This window comes from Vulpes lagopus, chromosome 8 (genome assembly GCF_018345385.1).
Source record: "Vulpes lagopus strain Blue_001 chromosome 8, ASM1834538v1, whole genome shotgun sequence".
NCBI classification, from domain to species: Eukaryota; Metazoa; Chordata; class Mammalia; order Carnivora; family Canidae; genus Vulpes; species Vulpes lagopus.
In genome coordinates this window covers 65,509,833-65,537,810 of record NC_054831.1, presented here as the reverse complement: position 1 = coordinate 65,537,810, position 27,978 = coordinate 65,509,833, and the positions used below count along the sequence as shown (strand labels likewise).

The window sequence follows — 27,978 nt, the reverse complement described above, 5'->3', positions numbered from 1 at the left end:
ATATAATAAATTTCTGATTATAGATGATAGTGTGTGATATTGAAAAACGTGAAATAAAATAAAGACTAATTGCTAGTTTTACTAAACTAGTACTGGTACTAGTGCTCCTGTACTTGGCAGCCTCATTTTCTGAACCATCATATATTTTCTACATTAACAATATGAATAGTATTACATTCATTTTTAGTTATTTTTGACAGTATTTTATAACAATATTTTAGACACTGATATCTTAGTTTTTGAGGGTATTATTAAAAATAAAAAACACTTTCTATTCCATTTTCAAAGAAACAAAATGGTTTCGTCACCATTTCAAATGTTGGCTATGCATGAATGAAACAGGCACCACCCATTATGTGGCCTAGAGAGTGATGCTGACTGAAGAAAGCCCTTCCTGGAATGGGCTCAGGATAGGAGAACTAGACCTGGCCATTCTTTTCAGTGGATGCATCACGATATTTTGTTAAGCAGTTAGCTCAATGGACTCAACATCAAATCTTCGATTGATCAGTTCTGATAGTGGTGGAGATTCTTGGGTGTGTCTGGTGTTTGAACAGGGCACTCTGAGCCTATTTGTGCTGTTCTGTGTTAAACATAGCAAGGTTAAACAGCTTTTCTAGAATAACAGGGAAGAAAGCAATGATACTAGGACTTGACCCAAGGCAGGTATGAGACTAGAGCCTGTACTTTCAACTAAACCACCATTCTTTACTGGCATTGGATGCAGATTAGGAATCAAGGGGCTTGAGCCCAGTCACGCTGTTGGTTCAGAGCTGTTGTTCTAATTCATCTCTAGGCTCTGAGTCTAATGCCCTATTTGCCACTCTGTGACTATGTTATATAAATTGGAAAATGTAATTTAATCAAAGCTTTTCTTAAGACTTACTAGAATTACCTTGAAAATAAGTATTTAATATGTTCCATAATCAGTATAATATTGTATTTAAAATTAGGTGACCATTTGTCAAGTGTGCATGAAAGTGGTCCTGCCTAGAGTAGGGAAGCAAGACCAGAAATTCTGGAGGGTTCTTTCATATTTTGCCAGTTTGCATTTACTTTGTTCTTTTTCAAAATCAGTTTTTGAATAATAGGAATAGTTACATGCTTGATAGAAAAGTTACAAATAATTTAGAAAGTTATAAAGTATGCATACCATCCCCTTTTCCCATGCCTTGCTGTGGTATGTTTGACATGTATTTTTTTATACAGACAGACATATAATTAATTTTTATTTTATCAAAAGTAATGGATTAAATTAATAGGTCATCCTGTTAAAGGTGAAATGGTAGGGAGGAATTTCAATCTTACCAACTTATTCTGCAGGTTTTTTGGTAGGACTTTTTGTCTGTTTTTACCACTTATTAGATAATAAATATGCAATAGTAGTAGTAGTATAATGGTAATAGGTATGGTAATAGAGATTTTGATGCAACTCTACTCAAACCGAAGGGAAGATTATTTTAGGATTAAGTTACTGTTAGATACTGTACATAAAATCAGGATCCAGACTGTCAATATTAAATGTTATTTAATATGCTCTTTACAATTCTAATCCAAATGGAGTTTTTTTTTTTTCCTTTTTTTCTTTTTTTAAGGGAGGTAGAGAGTATGAGTGGGGCTGGGGGAGCAGGGCAGAAGGAGAGAGAGAATCTCAAGCAGACCCTGTGTTGAGCATAGAGCCCATCTCATGACTCTGAGATCCCAACCCACACCAAGAGTCTGTTGTCTAAGTGACTGCACCACCCAGGTGCCCTCAGAATGAGGAACTTTTAAATAGATAGATAAACAGGCTTTTTTAGTGTTCATGAACTCTGAGAATGTGTAAGGAAATTCAGTACTGCTCTTGAATGAATTCATGTTTTATTCATCTCAATTATATCTGCTTACATTAGGCAGTAGTACTGTCTGTGCAGGATATTCTATTTAGTGAATCTGCTGTTAATGCATGGTCCATGTGCATGTATGTGAGGACCCATTTGGCATAACTTTACCCAGAAGTGGAGACCCATGAAAGTAAGCTATTTAGTATTTAGAGTTGTTACATAAGAATCTTAGAGATGTTTGAAGTGTGTCAGATATTTTTTCAAGTTTTTCATAGTTCCTGTCATATAGTTTTATTGTCCTCAAATTTGAATAAAGGAGGTGTCTGTAAATTATTAGCTCTAGGATGGTACTTTCCAGCAGAAATTCTAGTTGTTTTAAAACCCCTTCAGAAAAAAAGGGGTTCTGTGCCCGAATAAGCTTCTCCTTTCCCTTTGAGTTTTACAATGTAATGTAGTAGAGGTTTTGAGAAGTCAAGCCTACTAGTCAGTCCTTCACCACATCATTGAGAATAGAGAATACTCTGTCCCCCCCCTCCCTTTCAGGTGATGCTTCATAAAATTTTACAAGCATACTGTGGGAAATACTGTACCAGAGTGTTCACTCATCCAGACACAGTCTTTCTACCGTGGAAAAGGATTGTGTGAATATAATCAGCATCAAAAAGATAGTCTTGTTATGTCAGTGGCATACAACCCAACATGTATATTTTGATTGACTGTAATCATGCCTTAAAATATTATGGCATGCATGTTTTCTCTTATCTACTCAGCTTTTCCACTGCATTCTGGTTTATGTTCCATAATATTCAGTATCAGTTTTAAAAGAATTCCTCTGGAAGTAATATTTTTATGTCCATTCAGTAATAATTTTCTTAAACTAGCAAAACAGGACAAAAGGTACAGTGGTGAGAGATCTTGATTTTTGAGTTAAACACATTTAATCCAACAATCATTCTTTCTTCCCAAATCATAGTGTAAAGACAGCTGCAGTCAGCTGACAGCTTGTGGTTATGCTCTGATTTACAGGGTAAGGAGGAGGTTGTACTATTTTAAATGCATAATAGAGCATCCGTTTCGTCATCTGGAAGCAGAGATGGAAGAAGCTCAGGGGAAATGAGAGACATCAATGTTGCTCTTGTGGAAGGGAAGCTTTGTGGCACAGTATCAGACAGCAGTGCCTATTGAAGGAAATAGCTGTTAGGAATGCCTGTCACCAGATGTATTTTGCTTTCAGAAATGGTAGACAACCCAAATAAGAGCCAGATAAAAGCCTGAGAAAAAGATGCTCAGAAGGATACTGAAGTTATTCTTTATGCTTCACTGCCCTTTACTTCTCTTGGTACCTTCCAGAGAAATCAGTATAGATGTATTTTTAGCTTGCTGTTTCCAGCATCAATATGACAACATGATTCTGTCTTTATATCAGTAAGCAGCTTCTACTATGTTTTCCTATTTTCTGCTAGCTACAGTTTACAAAGGATGTCACAGCTCTGGTAAGAAATGCACAGAAGCCATTTCCTTGCTTTTTTTTTTTTAAGTTATGTTTTATAGAGATATGTAATAAGCCAACCTATTAAAACTGTAAGTTTGCTTAGAGAAACCCCTCCGTAGTGTTATGTTAATCTTACTAATTTGCAGAATGTGTTTGTGATACCTGATTTTCTTTATTTTTTGTTTTCATGTTTGGTTTTCTTTTGAATCCTGTGCATAACTGATGTTAAAACATAACATTTACCCGTTTGTGGATTTTTTTTTAAAGTCTCTCACCCTCTCTCTTTCCCTGGTACTTTGCTGTTATGTTTGTGGCTGCACTTGAGCTTTGCAAGCTATCTAATGCAAAGACAGGATGTGATGATAGATGTGAATTAAGCTTGTTTTGATTAGGAGAGTATATGTAACACGATGCCACACCTCACTATCTCAGATGTGACCTAGTCCTGAGTTCCATCAATTAGTTTTGTTTTATTGCATCTCTGCCTTTAATTTCAGTTATTTTGAAGTTTTGAAATACATTGCTGGATAATTTCATAAATAATGGATAAAAGATCATTTGAACTGCATGCCTGCCTGTTAGTAATAGAGAAATGTTTCATTATAGTAAGTAAAAGAGACCAAATAAATTCATTCAATATAATTTTGCATTAGCTTAAAACAAAAAAAAATTATGTACAGGAAGATAAATTCCTTTGTTTCATATTTTTGTATCTTTAATTTACATGCTCGATTTAAACATACATATTTTCTCTTTTAAATATTAAAATATTTAGCATGGCTTAGGATTTAATTTAATCAGAATGGATTATTTTTAAGGACTCAGTAAGCATTAATTGGCAAGACATTGCTCAATATGTTATAATTAATTTGTCCCGACAGTAGTACTCAGAGTGAAAATGTATTTGGTTAAGATTTTTAATATCTTCGCCTTCACTCTGGCAAAAGATCAAAATCTTCTTTTGCTGAGCTTTATCTGGCAGCCATTTAACCTGTCAAATGCTGAAAGATCATAAAACTTGAATGGGGAAGATTTTAGAAGCAACAAAGCTTATCTCTAATTGGTTGGGGGAAAAACTGGTGTGTTTTAATCTTTTGAGAAAACAGGCAGTTGTAATTTATATTTGTTGCAAATTCTATAATTTATTTGATTCTTGAAAGACTAGCCCTTTTCTAAATGTGTGGAGCGTCCTTATGTTTTGTTTGCATGCTTGCTTTAGCGAATGTCATTTAGGAATAAGATAGGGCACAGTAAAGTAAAACAGTCCATTGCAAGAATGGAAATTGTTGTCTTATAAATCTTAAGTGACACTTTTTTCCTCCTTTCCATGTAGGCGTATTCGCAAGATGCCTACCTAAAAGGCAATGAAGCCTACAGTGGTAATGCCCGCAATATCCCCGAACCTCCACCAATTTGCTATCCCTGGCTGCCGTCTGCCCCTTCAGCCATGGCACAGCCAGTTGAAATATCTCCTCCAGATTCATCATCGAACAAACAGCAAACCAGTACACCAGTACTGACACAACCTGGCAGGGCCTACAGAATGGAAATACAAGTGCCTCCATCACCAACAGATGTTGTAAAATCGAACACAGCAGTGTGTGTTTGCAATGAAAGTGTAAGGACTGTCATTGTACCTTCTGAGAAGGTTGTAGATTTGTTAACTAATAGAAACAACCATACAGTTCCTTCACATAGAACCGAAGAGGTGAGGTATGGCCTAAATGAGCAGACCTCTTTGAAAACAGTGTCAAGGACCACATCACCATCATCATCAATTCCCACTGCCCATCTAATTCATCAGACTGCAGGCTCCAGGTCATTGGAACCTTCGGGAATGTTACTTAAATCCACCAATTACAGTGGACATTCGGAAGGAATCTCAAGCAGTAGACCTCAAGCTGTGGATTCCCCTTCTGTATCTGTTAATCACTATTCTCCGAATTCCCATCAGCACATAGACTGGAAAAACTATAAAACTTACAAAGAGTATATTGATAACAGACGATTGCACATAGGTTGTAGGACAATTCAAGAAAGGCTAGATAGTTTACGAGCAGCGTCTCAGAGCACAACAGATTATAACCAGGTGGTACCAAACCGCAGTACTTTGCAGGTACGACGTCGAAGCACCTCTCACGATCGAGTGCCCCAGTCTGTTCAGATCCGGCAGCGCAGTGTGTCCCAGGAAAGGCTGGAGGATTCTGTGCTAATGAAGTATTGTCCACGAAGTGCATCTCAAGGGGCACTGGCATCTTCATCTGTTAGTTTTAGCAATCACAGAACTCGTTCGTGGGATTATATCGAGGGACAGGGTGAACCCGTAGAAAATGTCAATTCTGAAAGTCAGATACCTGATTCGAATGGAGAACGAAAGCAGACTTACAAGTGGAGTGGATTTACAGAACAGGATGACAGGCGAGGGATTTATGAAAGACCCAGGCAGCAAGAAATTCACAAGTCTTTTCGAGGTTCAAGTTTTACCGTGGCTCCGAGCGTTAATTCTGACAACAGGCGAGTGACCGGCAGAGGAGTGGGATCTGTGTCTCAGTTTAAGAAAGTGCCACCAGATCTGAAAACACTACAGCCCAACAGAAGTTTTCAGACTACTTGTGGAATGTCACTGCCTCGAGGGGTTTCACAAGACAGGTCACCTCTTGTGAAAGTCCGGAGTAATTCCCTGAAAGCGCCTTCTCCGCATGTCACAAAACCATCCTTCAGCCAGAACTCACTTGTTTCTGTCAAAGACCAAAGACCAGTAAATCACTTGCATCAGAACAGTCTGTTGAATCAGCAGACATGGCTTAGAACCGAAAGTGCCCCCGATCACCAGGTGGAGCCTGGGAAAGCGCCCTCTTCTTCTGGAACTTCTGGGAAGCCGGTCCCTCAGACCAGTGAGAACTCAGGCGCTTCGGATCTTGAAGTCTCGGTCCCTCAAAGAAATCAAGATCCAAATTTACGAGAGGCCGAAATTCAGGAGGCAGATACCTTAGATAATAGAGAAACTGTCGTCCTAAGAGAAAAACCCCCATCGGGTCGCCAGACACCACAGCCTTTACGGCATCAGTCTTATATCTTGGCAGTAAATGACCAGGAGACCGGGTCAGACACGACCTGTTGGCTGCCTAATGATGCACGCCGAGAGGTCCATATAAAAAGAATGGAGGAAAGGAAGGCCTCGAGTACCAGCCCGCCTGGGGATTCGCTGGCATCCATCCCATTCATAGGTAAGCTCCCCTTTACTCAGTGGCTGCCACGTCAAATGCTTTACACATCTTTTCAGCAAGGTATTAGTTCTAGTGCAGTGGGCACAAAAACGTTAGCTGTGATTTTGAAACGTTTGTCCTCAATTTCCTGAGCTATGCTGAAACCGGAGCCATAAGCTTTTACCCTCAAAAATTATTTCAAGTGACAGTTTTCCTTTCCTTTCCTTTCCTTTCCTTTCCTTTTCTTTTCTTTTCTTTTCTTTTCTTTTCTTTTTTCTTTTCTTTTCTTTTTTCTTTCTTTCTTTCTTTTCTTTCTTTCTTTTCTTTTTTTTCTTTTCTTTTCTTTCTTTTCTTTCTTTTCTTTCTTTCTTTTCTTTCTTTCTTTCTTTCTTTCTTTCTTTCTTTCTTTCTTTCTTTCTTTCTTTCTTCTCTCTCTCTCTCTCTCTCTCTCCTTCCTTCCTTCCTTCCTTCCTTCCTTCCTTCCTTCCTTCCATGAAACGAATTCCCACTGTCTGGGGTCAAGGGACTCAGCAAACCAAATTGCACCTAGTTGATGATGCATCTGAATCAAAAGCCAAGTAGAACAGTTTTCATAATTAATAATCAGCCTTTCATTTAAGCAGTGCTTTTTACTTTTATTATTTCTTATTTCTTTGGGCTGAATGAAGAGACCCCTTCATTGTCAAATTACTTTGTTTTAGAGTAGATCTTGGTATAGAGTTGGAAAAATTACTTAAAAGACAAGCATGTGCCCCAGTGTAGAACAGCTAGCTAGTGTGTTGGTTTAGGCTTTAGTCTGCCCCCACATGTCCTAGGGGTATTGTCCACAATGTAGCCAGAGTGGTTATTTAAAAATGCAGATCAGGTCATGCCACTCCTCTGACCAGAACCTCTGTTTACTTTCCTTGTAACCCAGAATAGAATCCCAAATCCTGCTGTGACCTACAGGGCCCTCTGTGATAGGCTCCACAAGGCCACTCCACCTCTCTGATCCCATCTCCTGTCCTCCAGGTACTTGCGTTCCATCTTCAGCTGCCCTAGCCTCCTTGCACTTCTGGAGTATGCCAGGCATGCTTCAGGGCCCTGGCACTGCCTGTTCACAGCTCCAGGACACATTCCACAGAGAGTCACAAGATTCTCCCTCACTACATTTGGGTCTGTGCTCAAGTATTACCTTATCAAAACAGCCTTTCCTCACCAACCTATCTGAAGTAGGTACCCTACACACATATACAGAACCTGACATTCTCTGTCCCCTTAAGCTACTTTATTTATCTTCATACCACTTGTTTCCGCTTGACCTGTTTTATATATTTTTTTAATACATGTTTCTCTGCAGAGCTAAAATATAAGCTATGCCAGAGCCAGGCTTTTTGATCTTTTTGTCCACTTCTGTAGCCTTAATAACTAGAACACTTCCTGGCATATAGAAGGCACTCAGTAAATATTGGTTGAAATAATAGACTAATGATAATTTCTGAGATGATGGTTAAATGTATTCAAAATAAAAAAATTATAGTTATTGTGCAGCTCTAACACATAATCTAACAGGATTATCCTATATGTCCTTAGTATTACCTTCATTTAATAATGAGAAGTTTAAGCTATTGAAAGGCTAAATAGGGATCCCTGGGTGGCGCAGAGGTTTGGCGCCTGCCTTTGGCCCAGGGCGCGATCCTGGAGACCCGGGATCGAATCCCACGTCGGGCTCCCGGTGCATGGAGCCTGCTTCTCCCTCTGCCTATGTCTCTGCTTCTCTCTCTCTCACTGTGTGCCTATCATAAATAAATAAAATTTAAAAAAATTAAAAAAAAAAAAAAAAGAAAGAAAGGCTAAATAACTTCCCTAAAGTGACACTTGGCAGGTTGAGTCAGCCTCCTTACAGAGCAGAGCTCCGGAGGGCACCATTTATATTGATTTATTATGAAGAGCGCCCCTTGGAGCTATGTGATGCAGGGGCCTTCTTTGGAAGCCAAGGCCGGACTTATACTTGCGCCATTACTCCCAAAAATTCATGAATAGTGCTCTATAATTTTATAGGATAATGTGCTTCTTTTTGAGCAACATTTTGGGGTTTTTCTTACCTAGGGAAATTTTTTAAATCTCAAGCTATTGAATTGTCAGGCAACACTATCAGAGCCAGCTTTTGAGAAAGTTCTATGTGATTTATATTTTTTATAAATATGATGTATTCAAGTTGTAAGCACTGTGGGGAATCTCAACCTAAATTTTACTCATTTATATCTATACCCTTAAATCCAAGTTCAGAGAATAGAACTTTGCCATAAATGAAATCTTATACATCATCTAGATATTTAAAGAAAGTAACTGAGGACTAGTGATTGTTTTATGATTTTTTATAAATGTCCCTACAACCTGTAACTGTATTTGATAAGCCTATGAGATCTTACCAGAATAATGGCATATTTTCTTCCTACTTAATAAGAACAACATAACCACATTATATTGGAATAATTAAAAATGTGCTAGCTGTATCTGTTAATTTTTTCATGATTATCTACTAATCCTTTGAATAGATCAACAAGTTGATTATTACTAAAGAGAGAACATCAGCTAAGGTATAAAATAAAAATCTATTTAATTCTATATACATATAGAGAAATTATTAAAATATTTTGTTTATACATTCAAAATAAAAATGCTCACTTACTAGTTCTGATCAGATTCTACTTTAAGTACTTCATAGTACAATATTATATATACCTCCTAAAACTTTAATATATAGAATTTAATTACTGTAGTATGCCAGTTATACCTTAACCAGTGGAATAGAGCAGGATAAAAAAGCTGAAATACAAACACAGAATTTATTTCACTATGTGAAAACTCTTAAAAGTTTCTAGGCCCTCAGGTGGAATAATGCTATGCCTCCTGAGTTTTTACAACATTTTAACGACTCATAAGATTGTATACCATTTGAAATAAAGGCATGGAAAGAATATTAGTACTTACCTAAGTTTTAGAAAACAATATCAAAAAAAGTGTGATTTCTTTGGCTTAATTATAGTTTCCTTTTTACTGTGAAAACCTTTTAGGTCTTCGATTAACTAAAATCCTTTACTCTATCCTTGAAGTCCAAAAAATACTTATTAGAGACTATGTTGTTGAATAGGTAAAGAGCCAGTCAATGAAAGAACTTTTAGATTTCATTCAGTATAAGTTCCATAATTTAATAAATCTTGAAATCCTTTTATTTTTTTTTTTTTTTATTTTATTTATTTACTTATGATAGTTACAGAGAGAGAGTGAGAGAGGCAGAGACACAGGCAGAGGGAGAAGCAGGCTCCATGCACCGGGAGCCCGACGTGGGATTCGATCCCGGGTCTCCAGGATCGCGCCCTGGGCCAAAGGCAGGCGCCAAACCGCTGCGCCACCCTGGGATCCCTCCTTTTATTATTGAGCTTTAAAGTGTTACCTGACCCATAGGTATTTCTCTTTCCAATCTGTTTTTTTTTGTCATTATTATATATACATATAATAATTTAACTTCTATAAATATAAAAATAGAATAGATATCAGCGTTGAAATGGAGTAAAAGAGACTGTTTGCAGCGTTTCCCAGTGTATTTTTCTGGGAACATGAATTCCATTTGATTAAGGAGAAAAAAATCAGTGATCAAATTGAGAAGTGCTGGATTTAAATAATTAAACAAGTTTTGTTTGTCTTTACTATGGGACTCTTAGAATCATTAACATACTACTATATATATTTTCTAGGTATATTTTCTTTCTTTTTTTAAAGATTCTATTTATTTGACAGAGAGAGTGTGTGAGTGAGCACACACACAAACAGGGAAGTGGCAAGCAGAGGGAGAGGGAGAAGCAGGCTCCTTGCTAAGCAGGGAGCTCGTTGTGGGCCTCGATACCAGGACCCTGGATCATGACCTGAGCCAAAGGCAGATGCCCAACAAACTAAGTCACCCAGGCACCCCCTAGGTATATTTTCTAATACAATTTTTCTCAGAAGTATTTGACCATGAATCCTTTCATTTAGAGTATCTTTGTTTAACATATTATAAAACACACTTCAGAGAGTATACTTTATGCTATCTCATGGAACACTTAAAAGGAAAGAAATTAAGGTTTGCTTTTGCATTATCACACTCCAGAATCTTATATTCTGTAATTTTAATCATTATTTTTTGTCATTTGAAAACATTATAGATTAGTGCAGAAAAAAAAAATTAAGTGCCTTTGCTTTATTCCCCAAATACCAGAGAATGGAGCTAATTCATTTATTTAGTTATTTATAATACAGAGCAAATGCTATGTCTTACAGCAAGAAAATTTTCAAACACTTTGTTACACATTTAATATCTAATATTTCTTTTGGTTCACAAAGATTTAGAGAAATGAAGAAAATAAACCATTTTGTTTTTAAATAAGGAATATCAGTCATTGACAGTGTTTTGTTTACCCCCTACATGCAGTTTATAAAGCTTGGTAGTAAGTACTGAAAATAAATTTTTACTTCTTTTATAAGAAACACAAAATGAATAATGAGTTTATAATTAATTTGACATTTAGTAGCAGGATTTCAGATATATCCTACAATCTACAGTTTATGCATTTCTTTATATGACTCATAATTATCAATATAAAGAAACTATAGCTGAATTACCCACACTCAGATTTCATTTCAAATGCATTTGCCTCTCTTTTTCCTGCCATATTTCTAATACTCCTTGTTCTCATCCCAAAGTTGGACCATATGCATGTACTTAGTGTTAGCCAATGTACGATAGAATTCATTTGGTGCAGCCTTACTGGTCCTGCCATTTTAAACCAACTTAGAGGTTTTAAAGCTTGTGAGACTTATAGCTAAATTGCAGTGTCTGAAATTTACCCAAAAGAACGGGAGTGGGCAACTGCCACCCTTCACCCAACTTCTCCTTCTGGGGGCTCTAGTCTCCTGATGCCAGCAGTGATATTATAGGGGGTGCATGGAGCACCCAGTGCCTCTTTATACTAAACATACTGAGTCTTTCTACAAAACAACTAATCTATAAAGACAAAAATTATACTCATCATCTTTTTTTTTTTTTAATTTTTATTTATTTATGATAGTCACAGAGAGAGAGAGAGAGAGAAAGAGAGAGAGGCAGAGACATAGGCAGAGGGAGAAGCAGGCTCCATGCACCAGGAGCCCGATGTGGGATTTGATCCTGGGTCTCCAGGATTGTGCCCTGGGCCAAAGGCAGGTGCTAAACCACTGCGCCACCCAGGGATCCCTACTCATCATCTTAACAGTCTTTTTCCTATATCTGCATTCCCACAAGATGTGACTCCATTGGCACTTAAGCTTAGAGATTCTTGCTTCTATTGAGTAATGATGTGGAGTTCATTTTTAATATAATAACAACCACAACAAAATCCACAAATTTCTGTAGTAATTTATAACCTACCAAGTATTTCATGTACTAATCCTATGACAAGCTGGGAGAATTTAGGTGAGAAGTAAATAAGCCACTTTATGGAAAAGGAAAGTTAAGTCGTTTGCTCATGGTCTCTCAGCAGGTAACTGACAGAATTGATTATCTATTGGCTCCAAATCTCATATTCTTTGGACAACGTCCTACATATGTGCTAAAATTTAAATCCTAGCTTTGAAACGCTTGGGTGGCTCAGTGTTTGAATGTCTGCCTTTGGCTAAGGTCATGATCCTAGGGTTCTGGGATTGAGTCCCACATTGAGCTCCCTGCAGGGAGCCTGCTTCTCCCTCTCCCTGTGTCTCTGCCGCACTCTGTATGTCATAAACAAACAAACAAATAAATAAATTCTTAAAATCAATCAATCAATCCTGGCCTTTTACTCTTTTAAAGCTTAACCTAAAAAATATTTCTGCATTCAGTATTCCCCATTCTTAACTCAGACTTCCCAAGATTGAATTAGTATCTTTTCAGTAAATAAGTATATGTGTTCCAAGTCTGTTAAAAAAAAACTATTCACTATGGAATAATTTTATATGTGTATTTACCTTCCATTTGGTAGTAGCATTAGCTTTTCTTCTAAAATATTTCAAGTTTACCTGTAGCACACTTATAGAATACTATGCTGATTTATTTAGGGAAAAAAAATTTTACCTTAGCACCTATAAAAACTATGGAATTGTTTCCCTACATTAGACTTTCTAGACTTTAGGCTGATTCTTTAATGTGGAAAACAGATCTAATAGTAACTACACTCTCAGCTACATCTGCCGGTTTTTAAAATAAATCCAAACTTCAAAAGCCCGTAACAAATCCCTGGTTTAGAAAAACCTAAAGGTATTTTAAATTATTTCACAAATGGTAACTTTGCACCTTTAGTGGATTTATTATTGTAGGCCTCTTGACTAGACTTGACCCTTCTGATAATCCTCATCCAGTTTCTGTATTTCAGAGGTAATGAATTTAATATCCAGGAAAATTAAGTGGCTTTCACATAGTCTGACAAGATAGGACCTCCTGCCCAGTCTTCCCCTTCCTAATAGCTTGCTTATTTTCAGTGTGAAAATTAATCATGTGAAAGAAAAATTGGTGATGAAATTGGTACCTAGTGTTTATGAAATATTTTTAAAGTAATTTTCAGATTTCTTGAAAATAATACCTCCTGCATTTGTCAGCTAGCAAGCTGGGCCAGTTTTCATGCACAGGTACCCCTCCCCTACACGCAGACCCACAAAATCTTAAAACATGGAATTAACTTGTCTCATCTGTGGGACTGCAGAAATTTAGCCAAGTAATTGGAACTGTTATCTGCGGTAAATCTAAAAGTAGTGCCTCCCCTTGCCTTCTTTAAATTTAGAGCACTTGCTATGCAAATACACTTGGCGAGATCTTGCCAACTAGCTGACTATCCCCAGCACTGACCATGGGACCACACACGTTCCTGCCTCAGCTCCGATTTCATCTCCCTCCTTTCCAGTCTCTCCTGTCACAACAGTTCCTCTTGGATTTACAGCTCTGCTCCCTTCACTTGGGCACCAATAGGGTATAGCAAGCTTGCAGAACATTCAGAATTCTCACTTCCTAATCTATCTATCTATCTATCTATCTATCTATTATTATTTATTTATTAATTTATTTATTTATGACACAGAGAGAGAGAGGCAGAGACACAGGCAGAGGGAGAAGCAGACTCCATGCAGGGAGCCTGATGCGGGACTCGATCCCGGGATTCCAGGATCACACCCTGGGCCGAAGGCAGGCATTAAACCGCTGAGCCACCCAGGGATCCCCTCACTTCCTAATCTTTAAAAGAAAAAATTGTCTATCACATAGGAAGATACAGCATTAGATTTTTGGTTATTCAAATAACCCCAAATCTCAAAATGACCTTCCTGGAGCCAAATATTTACTTAAATGCATGTTATTGAACTGATTACTAAAGAAGTGTATTCATAATTCCTATTATGATAGTGAGTTGAATTCTTATAAAAAATGAGATTATTGGGGCAGCCCTGGTGGCTCAGCAGTTTAGCGCCTTCTTTGGTCCAGGGCGTGATCCTGGAGACCCGGGATCGGGTCCCACATCAGGCTCCCTGCATGGAGCCTGCTTCTCCCTCTGCCTGTGTCTCTGCCTCTCTCTGTGTGTCTCTGTGAATAAATAAATAAAATCTTAAAAATAAAAAAGGGGTTATTTGAACTGGGTGATGGCATCCCTTACCAGGTTCTGTAAAAGTTCATAGGACCTACTGTTTCCGAAGCTCTATTCATAACTAATGAAGAGTTTTAGTAAGTAGAGATCTGTTGCTGGGTGTTAATAGATTAGTGGCTTTTTTTTTTTAAGCATTCTTTCTAACCATACCTTTTAAATTTAAGGTGTGTGTCATTTCTTGAGGGTGTCATTTTCACCAACCCCAAAACTCTTCCACCTGATGTTCTGTAACTGGTATTGCCATTAATAGGGTTAAGTAAAATTTGCCTAGGAGTTCAATATTTTAGAATGACTTTATTTCATTGTGGTTGCATGAGATTAAAAACAAAACAAAATGGTGGTATGACCAAAGATTAATCAGTTGTTACTTGTTAATACATAAGAAAGAGCTTATGCTTGCCTACTGGAAAGAGAACTCCACCTGACAGAACTAGTATCCATCTCCTTTGATTTAAATTAGTCTATCTTAGAAGGCAAGTAGAATGAACAAGTTTCCCATTTGAATTTCTTTTTAAGATAAAGAATCCATTAGCATTATTTTATTCTCCTTTTCCTTAAGGATAAGGAAAAATCTCAAAGATTTTTAAACCTGTATTTTGCTTGAGGTTTAGACTGACTTTCCAGGTCATTTGTAGTGCATGTCCCTTCTTGTGGACTTGGAACAGAAGCAGTTTGGTCTGTACATATGTTTAGTAAAAATTACACGCACACACCTTCATGTAGTTTTGGAAACATATACCTTTTTTTGTAAGTAGACTCCACACACAGTGTGGAGCCCAGTGCAGGGTTTGAACACATGGCCCTGAGATCAAGACCTGAGCTGAGATCAAGAGTTTGGACGTTCAACTGACTGAGCCACCCAGGGGGCCCTACATACACACTTTGACATTAGTCACTGTTTCTTCCTACTTATACAAATGTACTCCTCCTCTTGCAATATAGTTTATCCCATCTTTGAATATTATGCTGTTAACAGTGTTATTTGGGCAGGGGGTAGGATTACCTCTTCCTAGCAGAGGTGAAATAAAAAGCAAAGTTACTCTGAGGAACTGTTTAGCTCTAGTCTATGCAAAAAATTCCACCAATTTCACTGAGTTTTATAAAATGATTCTCAACTATAATTTTAAAACAAACTACAGATGGCATGCTTTAATTATTTGAACTGTGAGAAAGATTCCTCATAACCCAGCTCATTATAGAAGAGGCCCTTTTTGCTCTGTTCTAATCTGCAGCAACTGGACAGTAGGTCTTTTTTTTTTTTAATTTTTTTAAAATTTATTTATGATAGTCACACAGAGACAGAGAGAAAGGCAGAGACACAGGCAGAGGGAAAAGCAGGCTCCATGCACCGGGAGCCCGACGTGGGATTTGACCCCGGGTCTCCAGGATCGCGCCCTGGGCCAAAGGCAGGCGCTAAACCGCTGTGCCACCCAGGGATCCCTGGACAGTAGGTCTTACAACGAGTAATGCTTGTTGGTGAAAGCAAACTAGAAACATGGTGTTCTACTTTTGTGTTGGTCAGATTCTCTCAGTTACAAATGATAGAAAGTTTTTTTTTAATATTTTATTTATTCATGAGAGATACACAGAGAGAGGCAGAGACAAAGGCAGAGGGAGAAGCAGGCTCCCTGTGGGGAGCCTGATGCAAAACTATCCCAGGACCCCAGGATCACGACCTGAGCCAAAGGCAGGCGTTCAACCACTGAGCCATCCAGGAGTCTCTGATCCACTGAGCCGTTTAGGAGTCTCTGATGGAAAGTTTTTTCAGGGCACCTGCATGTATCAGTTGGTTGAGCCTTCAGCTCAGGTCATGATTCCAGGGTCCTGGGATATGGAGCCCTGCATCCAGCAACTTGCACAGTGGGGAGTCAGCTTCTCCCTCTGCCCCACTCCCACCTCATGCTTGCTTGCTCTCTCTCAAATAAATAAATAAAATCTTAAAAAAAAAAAAAAAGAAAGAAAGTTTTATCATATTAGCTCATGCCAAAAAGGAGTGTTAGCTACAGTGAAGAAATTTTGGGGGTAGACCTAGTTGGGTACACGGCTAGATCCAAATACTCAAGTGCTTTGGCATCAAGATTGTGTATCTTTTTCTCAGCTTTGCTTTTTTCATTCTCAGATACTTTTTCTCCACATGGTAGAAAAGATGGTGGCTGGCAACTCAGTTTACTGATTTTTACAGTTCTTGTTCTCTGAGGAATTGGAAGAGAAAGACCGTGCTTTTCTCAGTATCCATATGTCAGATCTGATGGAGAGACTGGATCTATCCTGACTAGATCAGATTCTTTACCCTTAGTCAGTCACTGTGAACTCAGTGAACTAGGGTCTTAGGAGGGGTCATGCCTTGTGCATATGCCCACCCACAGAAGCCCCACTGAACCCCAAAGATAGAGATGGGCAGCTAGCATCATACATTCTCTGCAGTCATCTTGCAGAAGATGAAGAGAAACAAATAGGATAAAAATATCATGAGATGAAAATATTTGCCAGGTTAGAGATGAAAACCGGCTGTCCTATTTTTACTTGGTTTCATTTTATTATTTCATTAGTAGTTAGGTTTTCACAAGGTTTTCTTCACATTTTTATTAGGCTTTTGTATTTCTTTCATGATTTGTCTTTTTATGTGCTTTGCTCTTCTGTTATGATTTTAGGTGTTTCTATTTATAAGAGCTCTCAGTATGTATTAAGGCTTCCATTTTTTTCTTTGTTGTTTGAAAATTAATTCTAAGAGTTACACGTAAAGTTTAACCATATGCTTCCTTGATTTTTTACCTGTCTATATTTTTCTTTTTTTAAAATATGTATTTATTTTAGAGAGAGAGAAAGAGAAGTGGGGTGAGAGGCAGAGGGAGAGAAAATCCCAAGCAGACTCCCTGCTGACCATGGAGACCAACTCGGAGCTTGATCCCAGAACCCTAAAATCATGACCTGAGCCGAAACCAAGAGTCAGACACTTAACCAACTATGCCAGTGAAGCGCCCCTGTGTTTCTCTTGATGTGTGAAATCTTATAGATGTTCTTCTAGAATTTTATTCCATTTTTTAAAGATTTTATTTATTTATTTACTTAAGAGAGAGAGAGAGAGAGAGAGAAAGAGCATAAGCAGGGGGAGTGGCAGAAAGAGGCAGAGGGAGAAGCAGGCTCCCTGCTGAGCAAGGAGCTAGGGTGATGTGGGGCTTGAACCCGGGACCCTGGGATCATGATCTGAGCCGAAGGCAGTCATTTAACCTACTGGGCCACCCAGGTGCCCCCAGAATTTTAGTTGATAAAAGATAACAATGAATGAATAATCAGTTTAAACATAGTAACTTATAGTATTCTCCCTTTGGAAAAAATCCACATTGAATTATGGAGTATATATTTCCTGAGGGAATTAGTTATTTATCTATTTTTGGAAAACAGTATTTTCCAATAAAATTTTTGGACACTTAGGTCTGTCTTTTTCACAGATTAAGAATCAGTGATCACTTTGAGTATATACAATTTCAGTGTCTTCTCCACCTTTTCTTTATTGTGAAGAGCTGTGGGGCTTTTAGTGAATAAAGTAAATTAAGGCCTCAATGTTCAGTCAGTTCTTTGATTATGTAGTTAAGTTTACCATGAGGAGGGATTATGCCACTTGATAAGAACAAGTTTACAGTCTTGATAGTGGTGTGTTCTGCGTGTGTTACCTAATGTCATAACATAATATGTGACATACCTTGACAAAGATGATTATTTTCGTCTGACATAATATTTAAGTTTGATTATTAAAAATATAGAAATCAGTTGAAAATCTGACTACACACTTGTTTTCTCTTTGGACAACTAAATAGTACTCATTTTCTTATATTGGAAAAGGAGATAAGCCTAAATTATTCTTGTTTGTACGTAATCTACCCATAGGTAATAATGAAAGCATGTGTTAACATTAGAATTTTAAAATTCCAACTAATCATTACAACAGCAAGGGTACTTTTAACACAATAGAAAAGTTCTCACATTTTTACAGGGAATGAAGAATTGGATTTATTAAAGTACAATTCATAAATGTGAAGTAATGTAATTCTTTGTATTTTAAAAAGTATATCTAGCTCTTCCTTGTCTGTCTTTAACATAGTAGTAAATATATTTATTCTAAAGAGTGCAACAGGACTGAAGCTTGGGAGCCCAGGGTGCTAGCCTCCTGCCCAGACCTCCATTCACCCTTGCTTCCTGGAGCAGGTCGCTGTCTATCCCAGGCCTTTTTGCACACATCCACTTAAAGCAGAGATGAATTCAACCCAGTGAAATAAAGAAATTTCCTCCAAAATGCAGTAAGTCAAAAGAAATTGAATGCATACCTCTAGGAAGTCAAGAGTCATAAAAAATTTGCCTTTGAAATTTTGTTTAATGCTTAATCATGAACATTTTGAATTTCACTCTGTGATATTTAATTTTAAATAAATAAATACAAATATTTTTAAAATTACTTTGGAAGGCCTAAAATTTTCTTGAAAGATTTATCCCATGGCATCTCCTAGACACTCTTTGACACATGTATTGCACACTACAGTTGTGAATGTTTTCTCTACAGAAGCCTTTTCCTGCTGTTAATACTCTCTGTGCTACACACATCAAATAATTTCTCAAGAATATGGTATTTTCCTATTCATATCCATGCTTCTGAATCCATAACAGATTGGTGGCCCAAGCAGACCCCATAAGACCCAACTGACTTCATACACATGTATCATTTGGAAAAGTTGGTTAATTTGTGATCATTTAAATCATAATGATAGTTTTAAAGAACACTGTAATCTTTAGTAAAATTAAATTTTTATCTTTATTCAATAGATATAAAGTCAGTTATCTTCTTGCTTTTGAAAAAAGAATAATTGCATGCTCACCGACATATGATATTATATACTTAGTAAACTTGATTCATAGTGAAATTTTTTTTAAATGCCTTTTTTTCCCCCAAGATTTTATTTATTTATTAATGAGAGACACAGAGAGAGAGGCAGAGACATAGATAGAAGGAGAAGCAGGCTTCCCACAGGGAGCCCAATGCGGGACTCGATCCTAGGACCTTGGGATCATGCCCTGAGCCGAAGGCAGACACTCAACCACTGAGTCACCCAGGCATCCATTAAAAATGTTTTCTATTGCTTAAATATAAAGAGCTGCTTTTAAAGACTTTGTAAAAACATAAAATAAGCTTAAGATAGTCATAATTTACAGATTTTAGCTATAAATGTTATAATTTTGCATCATTACTAGTCACCTTGATTAAAATGCTAACCATTAAAATGATAGAGCAGCCTTAGATTTTGGTCAAAATTAAAATAGTTTGATCTTTTAAATCAAGAAATCAAAACCCTGTCTTGTCATTATAGGATATTCTTTATAAAGGGTTTTGTTATGATTTTCTTTTTTTTAATATTTTATTTATTTATTCATGACAGATACAGAGAGGCAGAGACATAGGGACAGGGAGAAGCAGGCTCCCTGCAGGGAGCCTGATGCAGCACTTGATCCCAGGACCCCAGGATCATGCCCTGAGCCAAAGGTAGATGCTCAGCCGCTAAGACACTCAGGTGCCCCTCGTTATGATTTTCTAAGACTTAGAGCATTTGATTTTTGGAAATATAGTTCTGGCATTCTTTTAAATTATACTCTACTAGCCTAGAAAATAAGAATTTAAATCCTTGATGTTTTTATAAGAATAAGAATTTTGAACAGAGCTATCACTCACCAGTTTGGAAAACAAATATCATTTGTACTTTTAGAGCAAAAAATATAATTTATACTTTTAGAGCATAAATTCTGGTGTCAGACTCTCTGGGTCTACATTGTGTCCCTGTTGCTTGGTAACTTTACACAAGTTATTTAACCTGTCTGTTTTGACTTCTTCATCTGCAAAATAGTACTTACTTCATAGAATTTCATAAGAATTAAATGGAAAATATATTTTAAGTATTTAGAATGATGCTAGTACTTCCTAAGCTCTATAAATGTGTTAGCTATTGTTACTGTGCGTGCATGCATATGCATTCCTATATGCATTTCTGCTCTTGACAGGTAGTGACAGGCTTTTGAGAAAGTTAAAATTTGTAACACCTAAAATATCTATGTTTCTACAGGGATACCAGGGGGCAAATGGGGATTTTTCCTCTAGGCCTGGGCCTACATTTGGTTGGGGAAGACGGCACCTATTTCTGATTTGCACAAAAGTGCCAAACAAACCACCAGTGGCTCTCTCAGTCCATTCGGGCCACTAAATACCACATCCAGGTGGCTTAAACAATAACCATTTATTTCTCATGGTTCCAGAGGCTAGAAGTCCAACATCAAGGCACCAGCAGACTTGGTAGCTGGCGAGGTCCTGATTCTTGGTTTATGGAAGTTGTCTCCTCATATGGAAGAAGGGTCAAGGGAGCTCTTTCAGGCTACTTCTTTTGTAAGGGTGCTAATTCCATCCATAAGGGCTCCCGCCTCCTGACTTAATCAGCTCCCGAAACCCCACCATCAAATTCTGTCACATTAGGGATTAGGTTTCAACATGAATTTTGGGAGGAACACAAACATTTCATCTATAGCAGTGGTCTTCATAATGTATAAACTTTTTCTGGAAGCCATAAATTGTCCTTTCTCATTTTTCTTCAAAAATTGAAGATATACTTGTGAGTTTGTGCATGGGGAGGTTCTAGGACTTGATACTCTGAAAGTTAAGCCTCAGCCAAGTTGCTTGCTTAACTTCCTGAAATGATGTGTAAGACATTTAAAATTGGGAAAATAATTCTTTTAGGGTGGTACAAGATTATCATTCCACTTTTATAGGTTCAGGTTCTCAATGCCTATAAACTTTAGTATCTTGATTATCAGTTAATCAGTATTAATTGTTTGGTAGAGGAAGCAACTTATTTAATTTCTTAGACCACATTCTCAGAATTATTTGGAATTACTGGAGTAATAACTATGTAAGATTTTTATTATTTATTGGTGTCTTAATGGGTAAGTGTTAAAATCTAAATCTGTTTTTTTAAGAAATAGTGAATATTGATTATTAATAATTAGGCCATTTGGCATTCTGATACCTATTATCTTTTTTCTGAATTTTTTTTTTTTTTTTAAGTAAGCTCTAAGCCCAGTGTGGGGCTTGAATTCACAACCCCGAGATGAAGAGTCCCATGTTCCACCGACTGAGCCAGCCAGGCATCCCTCTAATATTTATTTTCATTTTATCTTCTAGATGAACCAACAAGCCCTAGCATTGATCATGACCTTGCACACATCCCTGCTTCTGCTGTCATCTCAGCCTCCACCCCCCAGGCACCTCAGGCACCCCAGGCACCCCAGGCACCCTCCATAGCAATGGTCCCACCCAGCCTCACCACGTCGGCTCCTTTAATTCGTCGCCAGCTCTCCCATGACCAGGGTACGTTTCAGTGAGTGGCTATGCAAACCATCTCTCTTTCTCAGTTTTCCACTTAGAATGCTATGACAAACTGATCTCACTATGAAAAGGATCTGGAAACCACTTGCAAATGTCTAAATGTTGGCTTTTAATTACAGAATCTGTCGGACCTCCCAGCCTCGATGCCCAGCCCAGCTCAAAGACCGAAAGATCAAAATCCTATGATGAGGGCCTGGATGATTACAGAGAAGATGCAAAATTGTAAGTCTCAAGCATATCATCTTAAATATTTGTCAGTATTCGGCCAGACTTTGACATATAAATACTGAATTTTAATGATTTCTTTTATACTTTTAACTTTATAACATTAGAAATGCAAATAAAAAAATAAAGTTGTTATTCAGTAATATATGCAGTTGAATTTTTAACATTAATATTTAAAAATTGGTAATACACAAACATAATGCAAAAAATATTAGTATTAAACAATCACAGCTACTATAGGTCTCTGGCCACCCAGATCTCTTCTCAGATCTATGTTACTGTTTCCTGAGCTATTCTCTGCATAAAATCACATACACGTGTTTCGGCTTATATGTGTGTATTACATATCCTAATTATTTTTACAAACAAATGATAGATGCTAAACAAATGACTGATTGCGGAGATCATCCAGTGTGTATATTCCCGGCTCACTCTTTTTCATGATTGTTTCATTTTCTATTGAATAGTTTTACTAATATGTATCTGTCAATTTATATTCTATAAATAGACATTTAGATTGAATCTTATGCTACTGCAAACAATACTTCAGTGATTATATTTGTATATAGTTCATTTAGTATATAAGTGAGTATAATTGGAAGAAAGATTGTTACATCAAGAGGGTGTGTGTTTTTTTTTTTTTTTTTTTTGAGGGTGTGTGTTTTTTATTTTAATATGTATTGTTAGCCACTCTCCTTAAAGTTTATACCAAACCAGATTCCCACCAACAGTGTACGGAAGTCTCTGCTCCTCACCAGAACAGCATTTACCTAACATTTGATGTTTTTGTAAATCTAATGGTATCACATTGTAGCTTTTTTGTTGTTGCTTCTGTTTTTTTTTTTTTTTTAAGATTTTTATTTATGTATTTAAGAAAGAGTATAAGCAGGGGGAGGAGAGAGGCAGAGGGAGAAGTAGACTCCCCGCTGAGCAGGGAGTCCCATGTGGGGCTCCATCCCAGGACCCTGAAATCATGACCTGAGCCAAAGGCAGACATGTAACTGACTGAGCCACCTCACGTTATAGTTTTTATTTGAAAATTTCTTATTGTTAATTGAACATTGTTTCATATATATTTAAGAGAGATTTCTATTTTCCCATGAACTGCTTGTTCATGTCTTCTGCTCTTCCCAACTGCATTTCCTAATTGACTTCTGGGGGCTCTTTATAAAAGGGCTCTTTTCTGAGATAAGTGTTGCAAGTCTTTTCCCAATTCAGTATTTTTCATTGGATTTTCTTAAGTTTTTTTAGACTGTGCAAAAATGTCAAACTTTTTCTTTGCAGTCAAATTTAGAATTTTTTTTAATGGCCTTCAGATTTTGAGTCATTGATAAAGCCTTTCCTGCATAATACAACAAAACTCTTCCATGTTTGCCTCTCAAATTTATGGGTTTTTTTTTTTTTGGTCTTTTTTTTGTATATTTACAACTGTGATTCACCTGGAGCTTATTTTATTTCAATTAGTGAAATAAAGGCCAACTTTATATTTTCCAGTATCTCTCAGTTGTGCCCAAAGCATCTATTGAATGTTGTATTTTTCCCACTGATATTTCATCTTTATTAAATACTAAATTATTATATGTATATATAGTTTTATTTTTAGCCTCCATTCTGTTCTATTGATTTATCTGTCTACTCATGTACACCAGATTCTGTTAATTGCAGTGGGTTTTTTTTTTAAATATTTTATTTATTCATTCATGAGAGACACAGAGAGAAAGAGGCAGAGACACAGGCAGAGGGAGAAGCAGGCTCCACGCAGAGGATCCTGATGTGGGATTCGATCCTGGGTCTCCAGGATCATACCCTGGGCTGAAGGCAGTCGCTCAACTGCTGAGCCACCTAGACGTCCCTAATTGCATTGGTTTTATTATGTTTTTATTATTGATGGAACTGTTCTCTCATGACTGTGTTTTTTCTGAATTCTCCTGGCTATTTTTGTTTATTTTACTATTTGAACTTTAAAGTCAATTTTCTAGTTCTTAAATTTTTATGGATATTTTTAGTGACATGGTGTTTTAACTTATAAAATTAAGGAACATTGACATTTTATGATTTTGAATCTTCGGTCAAAGAACTTTTTTTTTTTTTTAAGATTTTATTTATGTATTCATGAGAGACACAGAGCAAGAGGCAGAGACATAGACAGAGGGAGAAGCAGGGAACCTAATATGATACTTGATCCCAGGACCTTGGGATCATGACCTGAGCCAAAGGCAGATGCTCAACCACTGAGCCACCCAGGTGCCCCAAATAATCTTTTTTATCAGAGTATTTTTGTATAGATTCTCTGAAGCTTCCATTTAATGATTATTTATATTCCAATTATAGCAGTTCTTCCTGGACCAACTACATGGGGGAAGTTTGTGTGAGGTGTGGCCAGAGCAGTGGTCCAAGCCAATAGGAATTCAAAATGTTGAATTTCCAAGCTATTTTAACCTTTACTTATTCCTTACTAAAAGATGGCATTAACTGCCACATTTCAGAGTCTACTTCACCCTGCACGAAGCCACATACTGCTTCCTGCAAAAATAACAGAACTGCGTGTTTCCTTTTTTCTTTTTCATATCCCTGATATCCATGGTGATGAGTGAGGCTCCCGTCACCAGCCCCGGCACCCTGTTTCCCATTGTTCCAAACACGGGGAGGTTTTGACCTCTCAGGGAGCACTGCAGTTTTGTTTGAGATATGCAACCAGTGATGTCCTTATTCTGTATCCATTCTTTCCTTCACCTCATTTAACACCCATCTTCATTTACGTATATTTATATTGTGGTTCAGAGTTACAGTGTCTCCTGATACTATTGCAGATGGAGTTTGCATAGCTATTTCTGGCTATCTTGTTGGGGTGATTTGAAATGGGATGGAAATGCCATCTTTAGTCACATCTTATAGTTCTAAATTCCTTAAAATGAATTTTGAATTAAAAAAACCTTTTGGGGCACCCAGTGGCTCAGTGGTTGAGCATCTACCTTCGGCTCAGGTCATGCTCCCAGGGTTTTGGGATAAAGCCCCAGGCTCCCTGCTCGATGAGAAGTCTGCTTCTCCCTCTCCCTCTGTTGCTCCCCGTTTGTGTGCTCTCTCTCTGTCAAATAAATAAAATCTAAAAAAAAAAAACTTTGTCCCCCAAAGTTAAATTATTTTGAATTGTTAAAGCAAGCCTATCTTCAGAAGCCCTAAACCTTTTCAGTGGCAGCAGCTGGTCTCAAACCAAAGCATCCGGAATGTGGTTGGTGGGAGGAGTGGTGGGCTGGGACTGGCTCTGACCACACTCTTCCTGCCACATTATCAATCCTTAACACCGTGGGAACCCTTAACAGAGCACTGTGACTGTGGCTAACTAATAATTTATTCTAAAGCTCAGTGTTCAGCCTGAGTAGTTTTTTTTTTTTCTTTCATCTAAAAGGAAGGATAAAATCTCACACTTCATGCAGAGACCATTTTAATTTACCAGATCCACTAAGGAAACTTCGATCATGGAATCAAAAGTGTCAGTACTTTATACAATTAGCTGTTTTTCTCATTTGCGTTGCACAGTGAACATTTAACATGATAATGATAAAATGTCAGCTTATCGTTGAAAGGTTATTTGTAATGGTCAGCTTGTTTTTACATCTTTAAGGTGTTATGCACTTACTGCAAATATTTATGTGCTTTTTTTCTAACAGGTCCTTTAAGCACGTTTCTAGCCTGAAGGGAATCAAGGTTGGTATTCAGTATGTTTTAAGTATCAGCAAATGATCAGTGTTTCTATTTACCTTTGCTTACTTTGGCTCTTCATAAGGAATTGTTTCTATTATCCTATATTCTGTGAGTTTCAGGTGCATTTGGAATATTAATTACATATTATGTATTATGTGTTCTTTTCTAATTTCTAAACATGTTCAAGTATATAATAAACATCATGCTGATTTTTCTCACTTTATCAGTCTACAGCCAAAAATCTAACTACCCAGCAAGCCTGTATTTTGTTGAATGCATATTTTTCTCTCCTCAAAATTATTATTTCAGGCCTCCCTTCCACCTTCCTGTCCTCTCCCATCTACTCTTCCCTCATACTTCATTGAAAACACACACCAAAGGCTGTTAGACAGGAATTTTCTTGTTCTACATTCCCCAAAAATGTTAGCCATCTTCATTTGTGCCCATAGTTTCTGCCCTCCTTACTCATGTTCTCATAATATCTGTGTATCTGGAACCTGATTCTGTGAAAAACCTAAATCCGCATTTCTTCTTTGGATTCAGTCACTTTTCACTTTCTCAAGATCCCTCTCTCCTCTGCAGATTCACTCTTGCCAGTGGCTCATTCACCATCATATAAGCACATTCTACTATTTACTATATATATTTTTTTAAAAACCTCCCTTGAATCCACATCTACCTCTATTTCCTATGCCTATCTTCTCTTTCATGTTTCACGTTAAAACTCCTTGAAAAAAATTGTTCACCTCCTCACATCATGTCTTTCTCAACTAACACACACCAGGCTGACACTGTTCACGCTAAGGTGACTAATGACATTCAAGTTCCAAAACTAATGTTTATCTTTTATTTTTAACCTCTTTGACTTTTCAGTAGTCTCAAACACAATTTCCCGCTCCCTTCCTAAAATATTTTCTTCGGCTGATTTCCAGTCTGCTTCTGCCCAATATTTAAAATGGTGGAATGTCTAGAACTGGTTCTGACCCTCTTTCTTCTCTAGCTACTCTCATTGCCAACATGATCTTATCCAGAAGTCTCCCAAAGTTTATACTGTAGCCCTGGCTTCTTCCCCGGACTGCAGCTCATTGAGGCTGACATCTTTATGTTAGTGTTTAACAGGCAGTCAACGTTTAATGGCCAAAGAGATCTGGATTACCCCCGCCATATTTCCACCAGTTTTCCCCATCTCACTAAGTCTACTTCACTCAGTTGTTCAAGGCCCAAATCTGGGAAATACCCTTGTTGCTTCTTCCCTCACCCTCACCCCCATATCAAGTATTATCCACTCTACCTCCAGGACACACCCTGAAGCTTTACATTCCTCTCTATTTTCACTTAAGTTACTTAAGCCCAGCCACCATCATTCTTCACTTGAATTCCTACAGTAACACCTTTTCTGATGGGTAGAGAATCCATTCTTCAGGTGGCAAGAGGAGTGACCTCTGAACTGGGATCTGATAATGTTACCCCTTTGATTCATTACCTATTCACTTCCCATCACACTTTCTACCATGGCCTAAAAGACCCTAAACAATCTATTAATTAGCTGTTTCTCCCAGTGAACATTTAAAATGAAAAGTAAGGGGCACCTGGGTGGCGCAGTTGGTTAAGCATCTGCCTTCAGCTCAGGTCATGGTTTCAGGGTCCTGGAATCAAGTTCTGGGTCGGGCTCCCTGCTCATTTGGGAGTCTGCTTCTCCCTCTCCCCCTGCTTCCATTCCCTGGTTGCTCATACTCTCTTGCTCCCTCTCTCTGTCTCTCAAATGAAATCTTAAAAATTGAATAAAATAAAATGATAATGGTAAACATACTTACTCATTAGCTATACATTCTCCCTGAACTTTTCTCTTTCCTGACCTTTCATAGATGGCCCCTTTAAAAATTTTTCATCCACATTTCATCTCAGATATTCTTTCTTCAGGAGGCCCTGCCACTGCACCACCAACTTCTAGCTACAATGCAGTCACTTGTTACTGCATCTCTGTGTTCCTTTCCCAAATGGCACTAATCATAGTCTGATCATTTTGTATTTTTTAATTCTGATTTGTCTTTTCTCATTAACATATGAGCTCGGGAGCAGAAAAATTCTACTATTTCCATTATTTTTTAATGATTAAAAATTCTTGCAGACAACTTTTAAAAAATGACAGTAGCCAATTTGCTTTTTTTTTTCAGTAAGACTAGAAATTTTTCTAATGTAATTAATAATGGTAGTATTTTTTTTTAAAAAAATCCTTCAGGGTAGCCCTGGTGGCCCAGCAGTTTAGCACTGCCTTCAGCCCACAGTGTGATCCTGAAGACCCGGGATTGAGTCCCACATCAGGCTCCCTGCATGGGGGAGCCTGCTTCTCCCTCTTCCTGTGTCTCTGCCTCTCTCTCTCTCTGTCTGTCATGAATAAATAAATAAAATATTTTTAAAAATAATAATAATCCTTCATTTGGAATATTAAAGATTT

The 27,978-nt window shown here is 37.5% G+C and overlaps 1 protein-coding gene across 6 annotated transcripts in view; it reads left to right on the top strand.

Moving 5' to 3' along the window:
• ARHGAP21 (Rho GTPase activating protein 21) overlaps positions 1-27,978 on the top strand; it is a 146,846-nt gene that overhangs the window by 100,531 nt on the left and 18,337 nt on the right. For 3 of the 6 annotated variants that reach the window (XM_041765519.1, XM_041765517.1, XM_041765518.1), the window contains exons 8-12: positions 3,287-3,316; positions 4,649-6,542; positions 21,393-21,578; positions 21,716-21,818; positions 25,490-25,526. In XM_041765519.1, coding sequence (XP_041621453.1) covers positions 3,287-3,316; positions 4,649-6,542; positions 21,393-21,578; positions 21,716-21,818; positions 25,490-25,526 — 2,250 coding nt within the window. The remainder of the gene's footprint in view (positions 1-3,286; positions 3,317-4,648; positions 6,543-21,392; positions 21,579-21,715; positions 21,819-25,489; positions 25,527-27,978) is intronic. The other 3 variants (XM_041765522.1, XM_041765521.1, XM_041765523.1) reach the window with 1 other exon arrangement.